At 39.5% G+C, this 24,046-nt stretch overlaps 1 protein-coding gene across 1 annotated transcript; it reads right to left on the bottom strand.

Moving 5' to 3' along the window:
* Window positions 1-1,480: 1,480 nt before the first annotated feature.
* Window positions 1,481-4,876, bottom strand: LOC311097874 (uncharacterized protein). Its single transcript, XM_084137828.1, has 3 exons — window positions 4,791-4,876; window positions 3,270-3,386; window positions 1,481-3,178 (listed from the first exon to the last, which is right to left on the bottom strand). Exons 1-3 carry the CDS (start codon window positions 4,838-4,840, stop codon window positions 3,043-3,045), a joined length of 303 nt encoding a protein of 100 aa, XP_083993954.1. The 5' UTR covers window positions 4,841-4,876; the 3' UTR covers window positions 1,481-3,042.
* Between the last annotated feature and the right edge of the window lie 19,170 nt (window positions 4,877-24,046).

Consider the following 24,046-nt stretch of genomic DNA (forward strand, 5'->3'; position numbering starts at 1 on the left):
TCAATATGAAACAGCTTTACTTTCACAATCTTTTCAACAACACAGTATCGGTATTTCGGTGTTACAAATATTCAAATGATCACAGAAGTACTGAAATAAAAGTTTATAGTTCGAGAATAAACACTGATATCTACGGTAGCAACCAAAACTGAGTAAATCACCTTTTGAAAGTCGCTTCAAATAGCGAAAATACGCTTCAGAATTTAAATGTATATAATGAGCGAGTACATCATGAATGCCTTTTTTCAAACCGTGTTTTTGTCTTATCCTGAATCACTACAGCAAGCCTGTAATAAGCGTTTATACTCGGACTACTTTACACCGGCACCGCTGCGGAGTAGCACAGTGCCTGAGTGACTCACCCGCGTCATAGAAATAAACATAGAGAAGTAGCTCCGGCTACAAACGTTCTTCCGCAAAACGTTCTGTTTATTTAACTGCTAGAGCGCTGATTCATCCAGTAATGAAGTGAAGTCTTTATGAATCAATCATTCAAATCGAAATATTATGTTTCACCTGTCTAGATCTTACATGTGTGTTCAATCATATTCTACCCCTTCTGAGAGGGTATTCTCCACTGCTGGAGATACAATAAGGCTTAAGCTATAGGAGAGGTCCCAAATTATCCTAGAGAATGCAGAAATATTTATTTTCCTTCAGAAAAAGTAATTATTTTTGCAAAAATTGCTAAATAATATGTTAAATAATATGTTGAATTTGTTGACATTACCAGTCTGTTAAACTCATTTGACAAGTATAAGAAATAAACACAAAAAGGATTTTTGCCTTACTACTATTTTTTTATTAGTTGTTTTAATAATTTGTATTGAATGGGAACCGGAACCGAAACCGGAATCGTTTGGCGGAACCGGAATCGGAACCGGAACCGGAAAATGTCTTACGATTCCCAACCCTACAGCTGACTGACAAAATCTTTCAGTGTATTCACTTATAGTCTCTCCTTTCTTTTGTACACATCTAGTAACTTTCGACCAATCTATTTTGGGTCCTAAGAGATTCTATAGGATTTTCCAAGCACCTTCTCTCAAATCGCCTTTACTGGCATGTCGCAGTTCGGAAGTAACAGCAGACTCAAAACTGTTGAATTCAGATTCAGTTAGAATTTGTGACATCAGCTGTGTAACTTCTGGCAATGACATGTCGTAAAGACGCATTTTACTGATCAATGCTCTTCTAAATTCAGAAAAATTTGTGCGTGCTGAGGGCAAACTCTGGGATAGTCTCTCTATATCTTTAGGGCCTAGAGCTTTGGCAACAGTTTGTATTTGGACAACAGAAGAGTTGGGATGAACACTTTCAGTTCCCTCAATTCCCTGAGACCTCCTCCTAGCGCCACATACCTTTACTGAATCTACAGGCTCATCAGTTACTGATTGGATTGCTACATCTGTTTCAAAGAAAGCTTGTAAATCAGGGTAAATGTTATCCGGCTGACTAACTTCTTCTACATCAGTTTTTTCTATAGCTTTGTTGCGGTTCAATTTCTTAGTCAACGAAGATATTCTAGCACGGAGCTCATTGATCTGTTTCTCTAGCTCTGAGTTGCGCTTAGACTGTTCTGTAGCTTTTGCTAAAACAAATTCTCTGTGGCAACAAATAATGCCCTTCACGTTGTTTTTGCGGATGCTTGCTCCAAGCACCTTTTTACACTCATCTACTGACCAAGTTTTGTCTGGGTGTATTTCATATTTCTGAGTTAGTTTTTCAGTGACTATTAGGTCCATTTGTTCTCTTAACATTTTTTTAAATTCACTTTCTAACCACAAAGGAGTTGCAAGTCCACCTTTTTCAGTAGTGGCAATTAGTCTAGCACTTTCCCTTAACATTTTGTGAATTTCTTTACCACACAAACAAACACTAAAAACTTCCCTGATCAACAGAGGATACACTTGTTAACACAGCTTAACTATTGTTAACTCTCCAAATGACCAACACTTCACACTTAACCTCCCAGCCTACAAAAAAACAAAAAAAACAAAGGATAAACCAAAATATTAGCACATTATGCTAACCGTCCCTAATAAAGCAGAGGATAAATCTTCACTAACTTTACAGAGGATAAACCTTGTCTAGCAATGTAGAGGATAATGTTAATCTTCCCTGGTAAAGCAGAGGATAAACAATATTAACTTGTAATGTTAATCTTTCCTGACTGGCAGAGGATATCTTTCATCTCTAAAAGCAAACTTTTAGAGTATAACTTAGTTAACCAAACTCTACAGCTGTTTGTTAACTTCTCTGAACGGTGCAGAGGAAAAACACATATACTGGTCTGTAGCGGTTCTTTGAATGGAGTGAAACTCACCGAATCGTTGGTTGTACAGAAAAATTTAGTCTGGAACTCAGTCAGAAAAGTTCATTCTTTGTTGAGATCTTTGAGCTTGAAGTTTTCAATCTGGAGGAAGCTGGAAAAGTTCGTTTTTTGTTTCTTGAAGTTTCAAGGTTCCGTCTGGAAAGTTCATTCTTTGTTGAGTTTCAGCTTCTCCATCCGGGTTCACGGCACCAAGTTGTTGTAAACTCAGAATCGAAGACCAGGAGACTTGGTTGTTTCTTCAGCAGGATTCTTTATTGAAATCACGAGCTGTCGGTAGCTGCAGTCACCAAGTCTGACTAAGTGAACGTTCTCTTACAGTTTATATAAATTTAGGGGCAGGAACCAAAACTTTGTGATGAGACAGGTTTCGGAACCTGTTCGGGACTGAGAGTGCTGCCCACCCTAATTCACTCAGCATATCTATTCAAATGCTGAGACCCGAGAACAGGACTGACAGTACTCTCTTGCTAAAACACAAACTCCAAGAGTTTCAGTAAAACAGGACTGACCTTTTGCTAGAAAACTCTGATAATAATAATTTATACCTAACCTTAACATGCTAAATTCAATGTAAACCTAAATTAAACATTTTAATAAATTTGTAATCCAACAGTATTTTCACATAATAGATCCAACAGAATAGACAAAAATAACATATATAATACAACAACTTGTATAATGATAGCATTATCTATCTATCTATTTATCTAGACAGAAATGTTGTACCTGAGATCAGTTGGTGTGAGTTTTCCAGTAAATGTTATTGGTTTTCCCATAGACTGGTCACTCTTCATGGACACACAGCTGGACTCCGATGAGTTTGATCTCTGACTGTGTGATTGACTTTAATAGTGAAAAGAAGAATTAATGTAGTTAACATGACAATTTGACATTGCACCATATTAATGTTATCCATACATCCAAAAGGTTGTACCTCAGATCAGTTGGTGTGCGTTTTCCCTTAAATACTGGTGGTTTGTCCATAGACCAGTCACTCTTCATGGACACACAGCTGGACTCCAGTGAGTTTGATCTCTGACTGTGTGATTGACTTTAAAAGAATTATGATAAGAAGAATTAATGTAGTTAACTTGATCATTTTACATTGCACCATGATAATGTTATCCATCCATCCAAAATGTTGTATTGTATTTTCACATAATAGATCCAACAGAATAGACAAAAAATACATATATTATATGACATCTTGTATAATGATAGCATCATCTATCTATTTGTCTAGACATAAATGTTGTACCTCAGATCAGTTGGTGTGTGTTTTCCAGTAAAACACCGACTGAGCCTGGGTTCTCCCAAGGTTTTTTTTCTCCATTGGGTCACCTGATGGAGTTTTAGGACACCATTAGGTCACTTGATGGAGTTTTCGGTTCCTTGCCACTGTTGCCTTTGGCTTGCTCAGTTGGGGATATTTTGGGGATATTTAATTTAATTTTATCAATCAATAAATTTACACTAGAAACAACCTTGTTGTGTTATTTTGGTTTAATGCTGTGAAGCTGCTTTGATGCAATCTGTATTGTGAAAAGCGCTATATAAATACACTTGACTTGACTTAAATGTTATTGGTATTCCCATAGACCAGTCACTCTTCATGGACACACAGCTGGACTCCGGTGAGTTTGATTTCTCCAAATGGAATTGACTTTATCAGAATAGGAGACAGAAACTCATTTTCATTTAGCTTATTTTACATGTTGATAAACCTCATATAGGGAATCTATCCAAGTCTATCCAAGAGAAGCTTCACAAAAGTTGAAGAGTGAAGACATTGCACAAGGATAAATCCAGCCATCTATCTATTCCCTTCACGGCACCAGACTAGCTCTCAGAACACCTTCCCAATCATGGCAAACATGCAGAACACCCTGTTATGTGACATACACTGTATTATCCATAACAAGTCAAGTATATTTGTATAGCGCTTTTCACAATACAGATTGTATCAAAGCAGCTTCACAGTATTAAATTAAAATAATACAACAAGGTTTGTTTCTAGTGGAATTTATTGATTGATAAAATTAAATTAAATATCCCCAAAATATCCCCAACTGAGCAAGCCAAAGGCAACAGTGGCAAGGAACCGAAAAAACTCCATCAAGTGACCTAATGGTGTCCTAAAACTCCATCAGGTGACCCAATGGAGAAAAAAAAAAAACCTTGGGAGAACCCAGGCTCAGTCGGGGGCCAGTTCTCCTCTGGCATTTATGAACTAGAGGCCGGATTGTAGTTTGAACTGTAAGATTAAAAATATTATATGAATGCCTGGCCAAAAAGATGCGTCTTTAATCTAGTTTTAAACTGGGAGAGCGAGTCTGAGCAACGAACAGTATCAGGAAGACTATTCCAGAGTTTCGGAGCCAAATGTGAAAATGCTCTCCCTCCTTTGGTGGATCTGGATATCCTAACATTAAGTCATATGAAGATTGTGATGTACCTGAATGCTGGAGAGACATCTCCATCTCTGAATGTTTCTCTGTCCTCCATGATTCATTCAGTCTTTATGGAGCATTACAGGTAAGCCTGAAGAGTCAGAAACACTGATTCAGACACACTGACAGTCTTTCAAGTCTTTCACCTTCATATGTAATATATGAGGACAGAAGAGCAGATTTATGACACAGATGTCCTGTGTGTCTTTGAGAAGTTGACACAAACACAGAAGTTTCACATTCACCATATTTCTCTCCCTTTTCCCCATTATGTAATTTGTAAACACTTATTACTTAAAGTACTCCTTTAAACTACCGTAACAACAGCAGTAATGCTGTTAAAATGTGTTAATGTGTTTATGTGATTGTTTCTGCAACACTGGGAAAATAGATTACATAAAATAATGATAGTTGTTTTAGTATAAAAAAATACAACCTTGAATAAAAATATAAAGTATTTTCAATACAAAAAATTCTACACTTTAAGTTTTATATTTTGATTTGGAATTAAATAACAACCTGGTATTATTGGAATCAACAGGTTCTCTTGTGCAGTTTGATATAGAACAGTCAAACAAGTATTAGTATTTTAGCTGAGCTGATGGGGATGATTGTAACAATTGCCGCATTTCCACCGCAGGAACTTTCCCCAGGAACTAGGAACTTTGGGGTGGTACTCGTTGTGTTTACGCCGCAGGAACCAGGGTCTAAATGAAGTTCCAGGTAAATATTTCCCCCTCCGAAAGTCCCTGCTCGCGAGGTAGTACTTTTTCAAAGTTCCGGAACTTTCAAGGGTGGGACTTGGGCGCTGAACATGCTGATTGGTTGAGTTCATGCCGCATTTTGATTGGTCGACTCCACGCAGCATTTTATTCAACCACCATCTGTTGCGGTGCATGCAGTAACAGTCGTCTGCTATTCAAATCAACAATGGAGTTTAAAAATTGCCACCGATGGACCGACAACGAGGTTCAGGCTTTATTAAGCTTAAATTCAGAGGATGAAATCCAGTGGGAAATGTAAAGTCGCACGCTGTCCTACGTCACCAGACTATTTGCCTAATCTTCACGGTACTTTAGGCCGCGGTGGAAACGCGGCTAGGAACAGGTCTGGGTGAAAAAAAGTTCCTGGTAAAAAAGTTCCTGGGACAAATTGTTCCGGGTAATTTTGGTGGAAACGCGGCAAATGTGCTTCGACTGGTCCCACAAACACACTGTGGTCATTGTATATGCCAACATTTAGTACATCTGTGAAGTAGGGTTACCAACTGTCCCGTATTTTGGGCCTAATTTATTTGTCCCATTTTTTGACTAGCCTACTACGGTGATCTAACCACTGACTGATACAAAAGCAACAGCAGCAGTGCTGATCACGACACCTGAGAATGATCACCGACACCTGTCATCATCCATTACAGATTTTTTTAATAATTCTTTTTAGACAAATCATTGTTTGATTTGCAAACATAATCCTCTGTCGTCTCGCTTCCGCTTCAAGCCGAACGTGTCGCGCTAACGGTAATTCCCTTTCACGGTCCACGTTTTGATTTCGGCAAATCAATTTTGGCGAATGCAAACAACGTGATTATTGTTCATGAGTCCAACATCCAGCCACGCAAGAAAACATGTAACCTACTGGAGGGAATAATATGCTCAAAAAAACATTCTGATTATTATTAATGTTTAAAGCTGTTTTCCCCCAGGATTCTTTGAATATAAAGTTCATTAGAGATTTATTTGAAATAGAAAGCTTTTGTAACATTATAAATGTCTTTACTGTCACTTTTGATTAATTTAATGCATCCTTGCTGAATAAAAGTAGGCAATTAGGAGTTTCTTTAATTTCTTTACAAAAAAATAAAATCTTACTAACCCCCACACTTTTGAACTGTATAGGCCTAGTGTATAATGTTAAAAAAGCTTTTTATTTTAGATAAATGCTGTTATTTTGAACGATGGTTTATTTGTAATGTGAATTTTTTCTATATATGACACTAAAACAATTTTTGAATTAAATTGTACATAAATAGGTTAAAGCCCATGTTGCAGGTTAACCACCACTGTCAATTAATGGGTACATAAATCACTCAAGATATGTATATCATTTTTAAAATGTCCCAAAAATGGCCTTAAAGACCAGTTTTTTTACGTTTTTGGTATTAACGGGTTTTTTTTACGCAATTCGGTGATGACGTCACGTTGGGGAGAAGTGGAGGAAAGGTAGCCTCAGCCTAGTATTATGGTGCGTTCAAGCCATCTCGTATAGATCGTATTTACGAGTTGAACGCAATTGAACGCCACCACAATGTCGTAAATACTTAAATGCATGGTCCGAGGAGAATGAGTGGAGAGTTGGTGAAGTGTCCGTGAGTTGCTATCATTTAGCAACGCAGCAATGAGCACTGGAGCTAACGAGTAGTTCACCATTGTCAATCTACCTATATATTTCTATATATTTATCTATCTAGCTGCTAGCTATCCATGCTAACATTATGCTATCTGCCTATCTATCTATCTATCTATCTATCTATCTATCTATCTATCTATCTATCTATCTATCTATCTATCTATCTATCTATCTATCTATCTATCTATCCTAACGTTATCTGAATACTCTCGTCTGCTACTCGTCTCTCTAGTCACTCTCAATGCGGGCCGCGGGCTTTGGTAAATTCTCTCCCCAACGTGACGTAAATGGCATTGTGGGGGAAAGGAGAATCGTTGCAAACCGCTGTAAGATACTACTGTAGAAACCTACTTTTTCGTATTATATTCCGCTTTGTGATACCCAACAACATAAAATACAATGGATAACGATTTAAATGTTTATTACCAACAAGTAAATTGCACAAATTCGATGAAAAAAAAAAAAAAAAAACCTGCAACACGGCCTTTAAGCAATACTAATGTGTTTTTCTGATACCTTTTAAAACACACACTTAACTGCAGACACAAATGACGTACACTGTGTGAGACAGTACAAATAGTTTGAGTGTCCCTCATTTTCCTATAAAGAACCACAATTGTCCCGCATTTTCCTTTTCTGAAGTTGGCAACCCTACTGTGAAGTGACTAACATGCACAAATGTGTTTAATATTTATTCCAACTTGTTTGCGGTTTAAAAATGTTTTCCTGATTGTTTACTTTTTATATGTAGATTGTAACAGCACTCTTTGTACTTGACGTTAAGTTACACAGAAAATGAAAGATTATTATTTATTTTTTTAACAGTACAAACAATGGTTTCTAGAACGTTACGCATTTAGTAGTGTTCCCCTATCTGTACATAACGAAAATTAGGCCTACATATAAAAAGGTGTAATTTTATGTAATTCTTAACAAATATGTCCAACAAAAAGACAAATGTGACCCCTAGGGGGCCTTTTTAAACCAATCACAAGTTGATAACCAACAATCTGGATTTCAGATGTTTACAAGCAGGCTATCCCAATAAAGGAAAATAAAAGGAGAGAGAGGGACTGGAGTATTATAAAAATAAAAATAGTTTTATTTCTCAAGTTAGACACACACATAAAAAACAGACCTTAGGCCTCTGGGCAACAAATTCAGGGACGGGGACAACAAAGTGCAAAATCAAGGTGTTTGAATAAATAGCACTCAAATTCAGCAAAAAACTCAAACAAACACAGAATGAATAAGGCACATCACAAATCACATGCACAAAAAAAAAAAAGAAAACAAGTGTAATATACACTCAGCAAACCAGTGACCACACAGAGTTGTTAATATAATAGTACTATAGTACAGACATGGCGAATCAACATGACTACATACATATGAACAAGCGTTCCGTGACAAAGATGTACACACGTGAGGGAGAAAGGAAGCCAGTGAACTTACATTCTCAGCACAACAAACACTACAGCACTCGGCAAACTTGTAGTGGTCACACTCTAAACCAGTGACTAATATAAACAGAACACGAATCAATCTCATTACGGCCAGTGCCTAAGGAAAAAAAGCTGAACGCTGCTCATAAGTAAAAGCAGAGAACTAACATTTTCGTTGAAACACGCAGACACAATTCGTAGCCGATGAGGGCTCGTGAAGACAAGGAGCTGGATGTAACCACGGCACTGAATAATCGCACAAACACCAAGTCAAGCTACAAAACAATGCAATAGTCTGAATCAAATCAGATCCATGCCAACCATGTTTTCACAAGGAGGCTAAAATACATTTAAGCATGAACTCACATCAACTCGTACAACGAACCAAGAGTCTGTAGCACAACCCTAATCAGAGAAACCGTCAGCTTGCTGGATTTAAAGGTGCAGCGCCAAACAGCCACCACCTGATTCAATCAAGGCGCAATTCCCGCTGTCTACGTCCTACCCGCTACACAAACAATAATACAATTTAGATAATCATTAAGTTCATATGTGGTTACTTACGTTAACTAGAAAGTCACTTTCTTACACCACACTTGAACACTTTATTGAAATGCAACTCGACACTTCGTTCCTGCATAAACAACTAAAAACAATACTATTAAACATCGCTACATTAGCATTAGATACCTTTTTCCCCGATCCAAGTATTCCGTCCTGATGGTGCATGTAAACACTGAACATCTACTTTCACTTTGATTCTGGGGGGGAAAAAAAACCCGTCTCCGTTTCCTTCAGCAATAATTCCACGCTGTGACGTGTGGAGACATGTAAAAATATGTGAAAACGACGGTAATAAACTCGTGTTAGATATTTGGATAGAAAAATAGTCACCCAAACAAAGCAGAACAGGGACAGTCTTTACATCCCAGAGCCTTTTAATTTATAAAGATGGATTTATGCTTGAATATCCTTGTTTCTTTTCCAAAGAAGACTTGTGTCAGTAAATATCCCTGTACACCAGACAAAGCAGACACTTTGTTTTTTCACTTTGTTTATTACAATTCAGTGTATTTAAAATTTTGAACAAACTTTCATTTGTCTGGGATCCCAAGAAGTGTGTTAATATGTGTTTAAATGTTTTTGCTAATTTTATGTCATAGTATGCCATGACTTCTCGTTTGTGAATGTGAATAAGATTACAGCAGCTGCGATTACCTAATCATGAAAAGTGCATATTACAGTTTTATTTATATTTTTCCCTTTGCATTAAAGGAACTTACGACGTGCTTTTGCAGCGTTGAGCATTGTAGCCAATCACAGACATGTCTGTTGAACGCATCGGCCAATCAGAGGCGTTTAAATGAGTCGGTGTGCTGAAGATGTGTTTTGCGCGAGTTCACTTTCGCAAACCTGTCATTATTATTGGCAATAAACCGATTGTTGCTCTGTTTGTTGTTAGGAAGACTAAAAGTTCAGCGGTCTAGCTCATCAATGTCAAAATGATTAAAGAAGTGAACGAATGCCTGGTAAAATGTAAGTAGATAAAAATTTAATATTTGACTGTTTTACAATAGAAATGTTTAAAGGTGCCATGTGTAAGAATTGAGGTAAAAATATCCAAAAAATGAGCTACACGCATCAAAAGAATGAGAAGAAATAAGGGCGATGATGTCATTAAAAAAATGACAAGTTATAGTGCTGCAGAGATATCAACCTGAATTAGCATGCTAAATTACTAGCCACAGCCCGATAGGTGTCATAATACCAGTTTCGGCCATGGGAGGCGGTATGCGGGCAACATAACCACCAGCCAAACTGCAATACACGAATAACTCGCACGGCTTGTGGGCGTACTTGAACCTGATGTCAATCGTGTGGAAAGTACAGCCCACTACTACATTTCAGTTCAGGGAAGAGAGCGGAAGAATGGCTGAAGCCCTTGGCAAGAGACCCTTACCACCACCACAACCACCCGCTGTTTTTCTTGCCAACTACGTGACCTATATTATGTTTATTAAATGGCTTTCCTGAGGTAAATCTGACATAATTGTTCTCCAGCTATGTTATTGACCTCTTCACGCGGATAAAAAACACTGATTGGTCGATATTATGTATGAGGAATACATTTTGGTAAGTTGTACTGTATCTTTCAACAGTGGTCGTGTTTTTTTACTATTAGCTAGTAGAGATGATCGTTTCACGTGCGCTAGGGATCTGTCGTGTAACATTTACAAGCGCCAAAACAGTATTTATTGTTTGAATTGCGTAATAAAATTGACAGAATCTGAGAGCTGAGATTTTTTTATATCATAACTAACCTGCTCTGTCTAGTCTGTCTGTAACGTCTCTGGGTTGAAGATAAAGATGAAGACGATGATCCACGATATACAAAAATACTATAGTTTATTTATAAAGGAAAACTCGAAACAGTGAGCGTGTGCTCAAACAAACACTAACACTCAACATTGACCGACAACTGAAGATTGAAAAAGGGAGAACTTAAATACACAGATGATAATGGGTGACAACAGGTGACGGTGATGATGAAGATTGACTAATTAACTAAACACAGGTGACAGAACTGAACTAATGATGATGATGATGATACTAATGACAAAGAAAACAAACAGAAAGTCCATGAAAACGTGACATAACTCCCCCCTCCCACTAGGCGCGACCCGCGCCGAAGAAGGACCAGGGAGGAGACGATGGAGGGAGGAGCCAAGGAGGAGCAGGATGAGGAGGCGGCCACGGTGATGACGGCTGAGCAGGGGTCCATGGTGATGACAGCTGAGCAGGGGTCCACGGTGATGACGGCTGAGCAGGGGTCCACGGTGATGACGGCTGAGCAGGGGTCCACTGTGAAGATGGCAGAGCAGGGGTAAAATGAATCCCCGATTGAGCCGGCCGGACCCATAGCCGAGGCGATACCGCAGGTCCGGAGGGCCAAAGCGACACCAACGACCCATGGGACCGAGGCGGAACAGGGGATCCGGAGGGCCGCGGCGGAACCAGTGGGAGTGAGGACGATGGAGGAGCAGGAGGGAAGACGGAGCCCGGTGGATCGGAAGGGGCGAAGGGCAGAGGTGCAGCCGGCAGCACAGAGTCCCGAAGAGGAGCCAGGGTGACGGCTGACCAATGTGACGACAGAAGGACGAGTGAACATGGTGGAGCTGGAGGCCTGACGGGACACGGTGGAGGTGAGGGCACTATGGGTCGAGGAGGAGCTGAAGGGTCGAAGGAGCCAGGTAAAGTCAGAGGCGAAGGGGACACAGGCGAAGACAGGGGATCATCAGCCCAGTGTGCTGATGAGCTGGGCAGAGCCAGCGATGAAGGCTTCGAGGTGGGCGTGACCAGCGATGAGGGCTTTGAGCTGGGCAGATCCAGCGATGAGGGCTTTGTGCTGGGCGGAACCAGTGTCGAAAAGGGTGGGCTGGGCGGGACCAGCGTCGAAGAGGGCTTTCTGTTGGACGGAACCAGCGTTGAAGAGGGCTTTGAGCTGGGTGGGACCAGCGATGAGGGCTTGGTGCTGGGCAGATCCAGCGGTGAAGGCTCTGTGCTGGACGGGCCCAGCGGTGAAGGTTGCTCTGTGCTGGACGGGACCAGCGGTGAAGGCTCTGGGCTGGACGGGACCAGCGGTGAAGGCACTGGGCTGGACGGGACAAGCAGTGAAGAGGGCTCTGAGTTGGACAGGACCAGCGATGAAGAGGGCGTTGAGCTGGAAAGGACCAGCGGCGAAGAGGGCTCTGATGGATCGATGGAAGGAGGGAGACCAGAGAAATCCTCCACCTCTGGCCGAGCTCCGCACCCAAACCGAAACGCCGGTTCAGCCGGACACAATCGGAGGAGGAACAGGGCTGCGTCGAATTGCGGAGCCAGTAGAGGTGCTGGGGATCGCAGGGCGTGAAAGAACTCCATCAAATCAAGCCTACTCATTTTTGTTGGGTCGGTCAATCTGTAACGTCTCTGGGTTGAAGATAAAGATGAAGAAGACGATGATCCACGATATACAAAAATACTATAGTTTATTTATAAAGGAAAAACTAAAAACAGTGAGCGTGTGCTCAAACAAACACTAACACTCAACATTGACCGACAACTGAAGATTGAAAAAGGGAGAACTTAAATACACAGATGATAATGGGTGACGACAGGTGACGGTGATGATGAAGATTGACTAATTAACTAAACACAGGTGACAGAACTGAACTAATGATGATGATGATGATACTAATGACAAAGAAAACAAACAGAAAGTCCATGAAAACGTGACACTGTCGGTCTCCGTGTCCTCTTTGCTTCACGATTTTTCTGTGCGTGAGAAAAATGATGTGTGGCGTGAGAGCGTGTGAAGAGTGTCAATTGCGTGTCTCACGGTGAATGCGTGAGAGTTGGCAGCTCTGGTTACGTTGGCGCTAGCTTGGTCAACATCAGCGAATGCTGTCTGTCAAATTAATGTAATTCAAACTAACAATAAAAATGTAATATGAACAAAACGAATATGAACATATTCATTGGTAAAGGTGAAGGGGAGTAGCTTGAAGATGTCATATTTCAAAATCACTTGACATCAACCAACGTTCCTCTGGAGTCAAAACGTCCTCTATTAGGAGTTGGCTCGGCTTCGGCTATTGCTCTAGGGTCGTTGTGAAGGTAGGGGCGGAGCATAGAGACTATGCCGTTTCTCGGTTGTTACTCTAGAGTAGACCAACTCACTTTCTGGAGGTATACTGCCCCCATCTGGTATGGAATGTGGAGTATGAATTGATTTTTTGGCGGACATTACACAAGGCACCTTTAACTACCGACAGTATCCGGTGATGCAAATTACTCAACTTTTTTAAAATTTATTTATTAAATTTTGCCTTTTTGAATTGAAAATATGATATAATTTCCTTGATTCATTTAGAAGGAATGCATACATAATTAAAAAAGAAAACAAAGTGAAAGTGCTGCAGGATTGCTCATTTCACCATCTCATCATGTTTCTAATCATAGAGCATGTGTTTTGCGGAAAAATATGAAGACGGTTTACATGCATTAATTCATGTGAAAAACATAAACATAACATTCTCATTATGTTTTGATACTAATATATAGTTGAAGTTATGCAGGCTATCAATTGAGAATGCGATAGGAATGATCACAACTGAAAATGTATTATGCCACCACAGATTCATTTATACAAGTTATCAAGCAAACTATTTTAAAAGACCATCAAAGCAAAACAGTAATAACTTATAATACAAATAAACAAACAAATAAACTCGATGACTGTTGGCTCATTAATATAGAGCCTATCCTAACGATCGGCCACTGGCAAACCAGTGGCTGAAATCACTAAATTATTATTTTACACCACATAATGTACAAACTATTGAGCATACACAAACAGTTATGTAAAAAAGATGCTTAACTTCATTTGATGCTGAAATGCAATTACGTCACCGAAAATCTTTTGCTGCTTCTCATTTAATTCGGAGGCTGCGTCTCCTGGAGGTCACATTTGAAGGCTGTATACGTCATCGAGTTGGTCTTATTTAAGAAAAGTAACAATAGATTACTGTCGTAACCCCGGTTCTCTGAAACATCGGGTGGAGAGATCCACCTATGGGAAGGGCATCCGTACCTGACCTCTGCAAAAGCACCCAATTGCACGAAGTCTGGCTTGACAGACAGAAGCGCGCAGCCAATGCCAGGTCAGAGGCATCATCTCACGGTCTGCGAGGCCCAACAGGTTAAGCCAGAGCGCATGCTCTCCCATTACAGAAAGCGCCATGGAGCGCCCGCAGGCATGGATGGCCTGACGAGCATTACGGAGGACGAGCTGCCAGATCTTTCACCTCAAGGCCCTCGAGACCGTGTTTGAGATTGAGCGGGTCGCTCCAGTTGTGCCTCATGTGCTTCGCGCATGCTGGAAAGACGGGGAAGAATTTGGTCCCAGCAGTTTCCCGTCGTAAATGTCCCTTTCCTGGTCGGTGGCGCTCTGTGGAGCCGGCCACTTGTTATTGAGGCGAGACGTTCACACTTGTCCAGGAGGATGGACTAGGGTAAGGCCACGGGGGTGTTAGCCTGGGGAAGGCAAGAGGGCGGGATGGGCTCCTGGTCCTCTGAGACCCCGAGAAGGCCTGCGTCGTCATCATCGCCGGAACTGGATGTCCTCTTCGGGGAACACAGGATTGGGCTGGTCAGCCCAGTTGAGGGATGTTGCACCTTGGGAGGCCACCGGTAGCACGTCATCGTTACCATGTCCCCTATCCGAGCCATAAAGGCAGAGCTCGATGCACTGGATCGTGACAACTTTAACACGGTGCTGCAGGAGCTTCTTAGGCAGCACAAGGCAATGGCTGCAATTCTCCGGGTTCTCCAAAGCCTGTTCTGCGTGTTTGTGGCCCAAGCAGACCACGCAGACCAGGTGAGGGTATTTCAAGGCCATCACCGCACCACACGCGGCCAGGCAGGTCCGTGATAAACTGTTCATGGGAGAAGAGGCAGATTTAGAGAGAGACATAACGGTGAAAAACTCAGTAAGATCTGTGGTTGGCAGCCGTGGAAAGGGGAGCAGGTGAGGCAATGCAAGAGCATGGGCGGCTCAGGAGGCAAATTGCCTGGCTGTGCGCTTCTGTCCGTCTAGCCAGACTTGATGCAATTAGATGCTTCTGCAGAGGTCAGGTACAGATGCCCTTCCCATAGGTGGATCTCGAACACAAGATGAGGAAAGAGAACTGTTGCAAAGTAATCAAGAAATACAGTATTTTACACCTCACAAGGAATAACAGTCAATTTTATTATGGTTACTTTTCTTAAAGGTGCTTTATGTATCTTTTTTACTCTACTAAAGCATACAAATACCATAATATGTTTGCAGATATTTAGGAAACATGCTGAGGTCACATACTCGTTTCTCTAAAAAAACACTTCTACAGCCCACTGCCAGTTCACCCAACAGTATTTCAACACCCCGGGACGCCGGTTGGCAGGAAACACAGCGTATCGCAGCCTTGGAAACGAGCAAACAGAGATGGCAGATTCCACACAACCTAAAAAGACTTGATATCTGTGATGGGAGTGAATTATTATAATGGTTATTGAGATGAATGCATTTGATATACATTTTAATGTCATATTGTTGGTTCATTAATCAAGTGTTTGTATTGCCATGCTCGTTTTCCTGTAACACATCTGTTGACAGACTAATCAGTGATCCAGCGTGATAGGCTGGTTAGGAAAAAGGTGGAGACTGTTGCCCTTTAAGACCGTGCTTGAGAGACCAAGAGGTGTGCTGTTTTTGGCTGCATTAGCCACGTGTAAATCGACGTCCTGTAGAGCTCTGGGGCCTCATGTACAAAGACTTGTGTTGAATTTATACTAAAACATTTCGTACGGACAAAGCTATAAATGTGCGTACGCACAAAAAAACCCAGATGTATGAATCTCTGCGTACGAAGGATCCCACGCATATTCTCTTTGTACATACCAGTTAACGTAAAATTGAGCGCACATGCACGAGCACAACGCCCCACCCAGTCTCCTCCCTTAATTAAACTAATTTAATATGGTAATGAGTCCACTTTGGCAAAAGAAAGCAGTAAGAAAATGACGGCAAGAAATGAAACTTTACAGAAAGTGAATTGGAGGTGCTACTATCGGAGGTAGAAACGAAAAAAAAATGTTTTATTTGGAACTTTGTCCTCCGGAATTAATAACAAAAGGAAAAAATATAAGTGGGAGAGTTTGGCTGATGCCGTCAATGCGGTGGGATCTGAAAGTCGCACTGTAGAGTAGACTGAGTACAGTTGAGACACTTTTTGCGTTTTGATTTTTCACACAAAAATAGACATTGAAAAGAAGTGAATTTCCACATGACACGCCACATGACATTACATTAGCTTGTAGACTAAGATATTATCAATCAATAATACCCAGAAGTAGTTTATATTTTCCACAATCAGCTCATAAAAATAAGGTGCTTTTTGTCTCAACTTTGTCTCTCAACTGTACCCATATGTGGTACAGTTGAGACAGTGCATGGTACAGTTGAGACACCCATTTCTAATGATGTGAAGGTAACTAACCATTCATTGTAAATATAAAAAATAAAGACAAATAAAGAAAATAACAACTGGGCAACATTTTTGTTTATTCATCCATTTATATTCATTCATTTTATTTAAATTAGCACTGGTTAAAATGTATAAAGCAGGAACAAGATATGTAACAATATTTATTAATAATACACAGTTTAAATATCACAAATATCAAATTTTATTTTCATTTGCATCCTATGCTGGCTACATAAAAGTGATTGCTGGCTGAACAACTAAACAGTGTGTTTCCTAATAGAACTCTATCGGGGGTACAGTTGATACACGTGTGTCTCAACTATCCCCCGTTGGCCACCTCGCACATTTCTCTAGATTTTGCAATTACCTTGCATGACACAATACCATGAAATATGCCCGTTTTTAGGGCACAGAATAACGTTTGTGGTGATACCAGTTACGTTTAACAGTCACATAAGGATAATAAGCTATTCATTGTGGAGAGTGCATGGTGAAGTGAACGTCATATCTTAGAAAAAAAAACTTTTCCCGATTTCTTCGGATCGGAGATGTGTCCGTTGTTCAAATTTCCCACGATCAAAGAGGACACTAATACCCACGTGCACAGCAAAATCACAACTTGTGCTTGCTGCGAACGCAAGTTATTTAAGGTGTCTCAACTGTACCTACATGACCTTAAAAAGAAATGGTCTGATATAAAGGTGGACATTAAACCAAAGCTGTCATTGCCATAGACTAAGGGTTGTATCAATTTGCATATGCTTTTATATGTTCTTACTTAATTGCATAACTGATAGAATATTTCCATAAGGCTTGTGTGACAATATATGTCATTTATTTTATAAATTGCAAATTAATTGCAATGCTTCCCACAGGTGGTGGTGCAATAGACTTGTAGAACAATTCGTTGTGTAATGTTTGCAATTTCACTTCATTGCCTGTAAGAGTCGCCATCGGACAAAAACAATGAGAAATGTACGTACGCCAGACATGAAATTGGCGTGGAGGAACACACATTCTTGCGTTAATTTCACTGTTAGTACATCCGACCGTGAGCGTGAAAGCTGGTGTACGCAAAGTTTTTGTGCGTACGCAAGATTGATACATGAGGCCCCTGGTGTCTGAGAAGGAACACAGAGTGGCAGTGACAACCGAACATTGTATGGCTGTGCGGTGACGAGTGAGTCGAAGTGTGGTGAAGACGGCGACGCAGAGTAATCACATTCACAGCTGTTCGGAGAGAGCGAGTCAGCGAGTGTTCAGAGACGAGTGAATCAGCGGGTGGTGAGCACAACGGCGACGCAGAGTATTCACAACGCTGGAGATTGACTAGACTGGGTAGTGGGAATTGCTACCCGGTCATATTGTGAGTACAACCCCAGTAACTGATATTTGAAGATCGTCTGATGGATATTGCTGTGATCATTTTACCTCTAATTCATAACTAGTAGAGACTAAGAAATAGTTGCCAGTACACTAGCCATAGCTCTTGGTTTTTCTTTGTAGTGCTGTGATTTATTTGGGTTGTGGTGTGTAGTGTTTGGTGTGGGTATTTGTGTGCACAAGTGAGAGTGGTAATAGGCTATCATTAGTTTTGTGCTTGCATTGGACTGGAGATACTGGCAGTTTGTTTCTTATTTTCCCTCCAGTAAACTACTGCCCGGATCTGTGGAGGCCTACGTGCTGTGGGACCAACCCAGGACATTCATTCGTTGACCATAAAGACATACTGGACTGGGATAAGGACTGCATCTCTTTTTGATAACGTGTTTTAATATCTAGGTTATCCTGGTTTTATGGTAATAAAATATCTTGTAATTCAATCTACTGTTTGAGTGTCAATGGTGTCTAGCCCTCAGTGAGAATATTTGAATTTGGTTTAATTGGGTCCTGGGTTTCAGTAATCAACCTAGGTGGCGTAGTCGGCTACTTAATTTATTTATTTGGGGTTTACTACCAACAGTATTGCTGGTTTCTGTCATAGGAGTATTTTAAAACCTTTTAGCATTCCGTTTGCCACCCCTATCTCGCCACATATCCATCTAAAAATCTCTATGAACGAGACATAGATGTTATATGTATATGTTGAGTAGGTCATCCAATAACAGAAATTAGTGATTTACACCAATAATGTGATGCGGCTGCTGGGCAATCTGGTTGTGGAGTAAATGAAGACACTATGGCAAATATATTATGATAATATAAATGACCCTCACAAAGGCGTGTGAAGGCATACTGCCAGTTACTGTAGCGGGTTGAGGCATGATACGTTTGGGTATGAGGCGGTGGGTTCACGCACTCGTTTAGAAATTATATAAAATATCCAGGTTTGGATTTAATTTGCAATTTGGATAATTTTTAATAAATGCAATTTCAGCTATTTCTGAAGCGCTTTATAAAGAACACCGCTTTCTCACATAACGCAGTGAAGCTGTCCCTGCATGAGTGAATAATTGATTCTCGAGCCGTCGATATCAGCAGATTCAGCAGCATCGCCATGGACTGCACTGGGTAACGTCGCACGTAAGAAGGTTTATCTTAAGCAACCTCCTAAGGTATAGTTCAGGGAGCACGCCTAGAAATGGTACACCTTTAGTTAAGTTATACCTTTAGAGTCTTCGTAGCGCACTAAGACACAAGGTTATCCAGCCCTGTATTGGAGTGGATATTGCACTCTTGCCAGAGGCGAAGCTACATTGAGTGGGGGACCTAGGCAACATTAATTAATGAGGCCCTTCTAAAAGTTTTTTTGTTAATATGTCTTTGTTACCAACAGACATACAACAAACAAAAAAATAGTCAAAACACATCTAATGGAACATAAATTATTTATTTTTTACAACATTAAAGTGCTTATTTTTTAATTAACAAAATGTAGATCTTTATATTTATACTAGAAGATGCAATACAATCTTCAAACGGTGCTTTGTGTGCTGGTGACTTATCATTTTTTATTTATAATTACGAGGACTGCATGTGAACACAGGCTTCTCTGCTGATGTAATAGAACAAAGAACAGTTATTGACCTTATGTATGGATGTATATGACCATTATATGTGTGCATGACAAGAAGGCCTCTGCATTTGAGAGTAGAATATAATGTACAAAGTCTAAACAATGATCCATGTATGGTTGAGAATGCTTTGATTGGCCTAGAGAGGCATTTGGGGAGTCAAGAACTATAAAGGAGGAAGGATGCTCTCCCTTCACTGTCACTCTCTGCAGCCACTCTGTGTGACTGGATGATTGCTGGCCTTTCCTCGCAAGGGAATCAATAATCGGTATATGTTTGTCTCTTATTCAGTGATATCATTTTGTTTGCCACCACAATTTGGCGTTTACAGCAGAATTCCTTGGACCCGAGAGCGGACGGTGTTTGGCCACTTGGACTGAGCAGTTCCAGCCCTCGCTCATCTTCCCACACCTGTTTCCCATTTGCCCTAATCTTTATGCTATTTAGACCTTGTGTTCTTCTCCCCTCTTTGTTTGTTCATTCATGCCCGTTACAGATGCCTCATCATTGTGAGTTACCTTTGCCTATTCTTGTCCTGTGTGTGTGTGTGTGTGTGTGTGTGTGTGTGTGTGTATCAGACAAGAGATATCACCTGTTATCCTGTGCCAAGCATGCTAGTCTGTGTCTACCAAGTGGCATCATCTCCTGTGTGCTCTTCCTGACAGCAACTACCTGTGCCTTTACCCCTGTCTGGTCCTTTTCAGTTTCATTCTCCTGTTCTCTGTCCACCGCAGACCGCAGACTGATCCTCAATAAACCTCTGCAACCAGCATTCACTTTTGGGTCCTTTTCGCACTGTGACAAGTGTTATTAAATGTTGAAATTAATAAGACTAATAAATGCTTTAGAAATGCTTTTATTTTTCATTGTCAGTTTATTTTAACTAATGAACTAATTGTTAACTAATGGAGCTTTAATTTATAAAGTGCAACCAAACAATAAAGAATAAAAAAAAAAAAATCTAACAATTTCTAGGGCATGCTGTAGTCAAGATTAAAAAGAAAAAGAAAAAAAGGTTTGAAAATAAATAGCTTCTTAAGTTTTTATACTGCAATGAACACCATTATGAATACAAACATCTCGATGTCTGTTTAAAACATTTGGTAACACTTTATTTCAAGGGTCCAGAATTATGCATTAGTTAAACATAAACACTAGTAATTATTGATTAACTTAACATGTAGTAAGAGCATATTAGTCATTGAAGGATTCACATTCATGCGATGAATAAGCAAAAATAAGCTAGCAATTAATCACTGAATGTACAGTAAATGCCTTTTAGCCATTATATATATATATATATATATATATATATATATATATATATATATATATATATATACAGTACCAGTCAAAAGTTTGGAAACATTACTATTTTTAATGTTTTTGAAAGAAGTCTCTTATGCTCATCAAGCCTGCAGTTAAATAAATAAAAAAATAAAAAAAACAGTAATATTATGAAATATTATTACAATTTAAAATAATGGTTCTCTTTTTAAATATATTTTAAAATGTAATTAAGTTGGCTTGAGAAAGCCAACTTACTGAAATCCTATTTAAACTTATTAAAATAAAATAATAATAAATAATTTTATAAATAAAATTATTCTGATTCAGACACATTGACAAAGTCTTTCATCTTCATATGTAATATTTGAGGACAGAGGAGCAGATTTATGACACAGATGTCCTGTGTGTCTTTGAGAAGTTGACACAAACACAGAAGTTTCACATTCGCCATATTTCTCTCCCTTTTCCCCATTATGTCATTTGTAAACACTTACTATAAACTAGTAATGCTGTTAAAGTATGTTAATGTGATAGTTAATGTGAATGTTTCTGCAACGCTGTGAAAATAGATTACATAAAAAAATTACATGTTGTATTATTATAAAAAAAATATAAGTATATACTATAGATCATACAATACTCTTAGATCGACTACAAAATTATACTGGTGTTCAAGGACAAGCATTAAGCTGGTTTAGATCATACTTATCAGACCGCTACCATTTTGTCTATTTAAATGGAGAAAAATCGATCGTAATTCCAGTAAACTATGGAGTGCCGCAGGGATCTGTGTTGGGCCCTCTGTTATTCTCAATATATATGATGCCACTTGGAAATATTATAAGGAAACATGGAATTAGTTTCCATTGTTATGCTGATGACACTCAAATATATATTTCATCACGGCCGGATGAAAATGCTAAATTATCCAAATTGACAGAGTGTGTTAAAGATATAAAAGATTGGATGACGCGTAATTTTCTTTTATTAAATCCAGACAAGACAGAGGTAATACTTATCAGTTCAAAAAACCGCCCACAGAACCTCTCACAATACAACTTTGACATCGTAGGATGTCCTGTTACTTTATCCTCTACAGTAAAAGACCTGGGTGTTATACTCGATTGTAACCTGTCTTTTGAAAATCATATTTCGTATGTTACAAAAACAGCCTTTTTCCACCTTAGAAACATTGCTAAGCTACGTAATATGCTATCAGTTTCTGATGCAGAAAAGTTAGTTCATGCATTCATGACCTCGAGACTAGATTACTGTAATGCTTTATTAGCCGGTTGTCCTGCATCATCAATAAACAAGCTACAGTTAGTCCAAAATGCCGCTGCTAGAGTTCTTACTAGATCAAGAAAATATGATCATATAACACCGATTTTATCATCACTACATTGGCTACCTATAAAGTTCCGTATTAATTATAAGGTATTGCTTCTGACTTATAAAGCCCTAAACGGCTTAGCTCCTGTCTATTTAACAGATCTTCTATCACCCTATAATCCATCGCGCTCTTTAAGATCCATAAATTCAAGGCTTTTGGTCATACCTAGGATATCCAGATCAACCAAAGGAGGGAGAGCATTTTCACATTTGGCTCCAAAACTCTGGAATAGCCTTCCTGATACTGTTCGTTGCTCGGACTCGCTCTCCCAGTTTAAAACTATATTAAAGACGCATCTTTTCAGCCAGGCATTCATATAATATTGTTAATCTCACAGTTTCAAACTACAATCCGGCCTCTAGTTCATAAATGCCAGAGGAGAACTGGCCCCCGACTGAGCCTGGGTTCTCCCAAGGTTTTTTTTTCTCCATTAGGTCACCTGATGGAGTTTTAGGACACCATTAGGTCACTTGATGGAGTTTTTCGGTTCCTTGCCACTGTTGCCTTTGGCTTGCTCAGTTGGGGATATTTTGGGGATATTTAATTTTATTCTATCAATCAATAAATTCCACTAGAAACAAACTTTGTTGTATTATTTTATTTTAATACTGTGAAGCTGCTTTGATACAATCTGTATTGTGAAAAGCGCTATACAAATATACTTGATTTGATTTGATTTGATACAAGACAAAAAAGTAAATTAAAAACAGTTTAACTTAACCATCCTAACTTAAGTTTTATAATTTGATTTGGAATCAGATGACAACCTAGTATTGGAATCAACTGGTTCTCTTGTGCAGTTTGATATAGAACATTCACACAAGTATTTTAAAATATAAGTATCATAAGTAGTTTATATGAGGGAGCTTGTGTCAAAAATGATTTATGGTTTTATGACATATGTTTATGACAGGATGTCCATATATGGGGGTTTTATGACACCATGGCATGTGACATTTGAACCTTTGTGGTTCCGGTGTGTTTATGACTGCAATCTGCTTGGTGTGACAATGAGGTGAATGTTTTTTCAGGGGGTGTTTTTTATTGTTGCAGGATAATGTCCACAGAATGATGAAATTATGAACATGAATATGTCATATGTCATAAAACCATAAAACCAAAAATCTTTCATGGATTTGGTTTTCAGATGGTGTTGCAGAGTCCATATTGTCTGTGGGAAAGAATAAAAACGCATAGATATATACACTAGATGTCGCCTTGGCTACGGCAGTTCATTACGATTGCGTCAATAGAGCCGCCATCTTGGAACAGGGGAGCCCCTCCTCTTTAATGCATCAGCATCAATGTAGGCAAAGGTCTAACGGAAATAAAAGTCACTGTTACTTTTGTACATGTAAGTTCTTTACAGCTTTCTCTGTCATGACCGAGATGTTATTCCCTGATGCTGATGTACAGACCAAACGTTAAATCTGAGATAGTAGACATATATTTCTCTCAGTTGTTTAGTTTTCTTAACTTTATATTGCGGTGCTGTGCTGCAGAACTGGGGATTCCCTCAATATGTCACTCTCCAGGATTCCCCTGTGGTCTCAGGACACTCAAAGTAACTCAATGGACAAAAATACAGTGATATAAAAGACCAAACTCCCACCTTATTGGGGATGTAGTCTATATTAATAGGCTACA

This window comes from Abramis brama (genome assembly GCF_963993115.1).
Source record: "Abramis brama genome assembly, chromosome: 15".
NCBI classification, from domain to species: Eukaryota; Metazoa; Chordata; class Actinopteri; order Cypriniformes; family Leuciscidae; genus Abramis; species Abramis brama.

Bases quoted from the DNA above. Each gene is read 5' to 3' on its own strand.
- LOC311097874 (XM_084137828.1), bottom strand. From the start codon at position 4,840: ATGGAGGACAGAGAAACATTCAGAGATGGAGATGTCTCTCCAGCATTC. The intron at 3,387-4,790 runs GTACATCACAAT...ATTCTTTTAAAG, and splicing joins GATGTCTCTCCAGCATTCAG to TCAATCACACAGTCAGAGAT. The intron at 3,179-3,269 runs GTACAACCTTTT...TCACTATTAAAG, and splicing joins CGCACACCAACTGATCTGAG to TCAATCACACAGTCAGAGAT.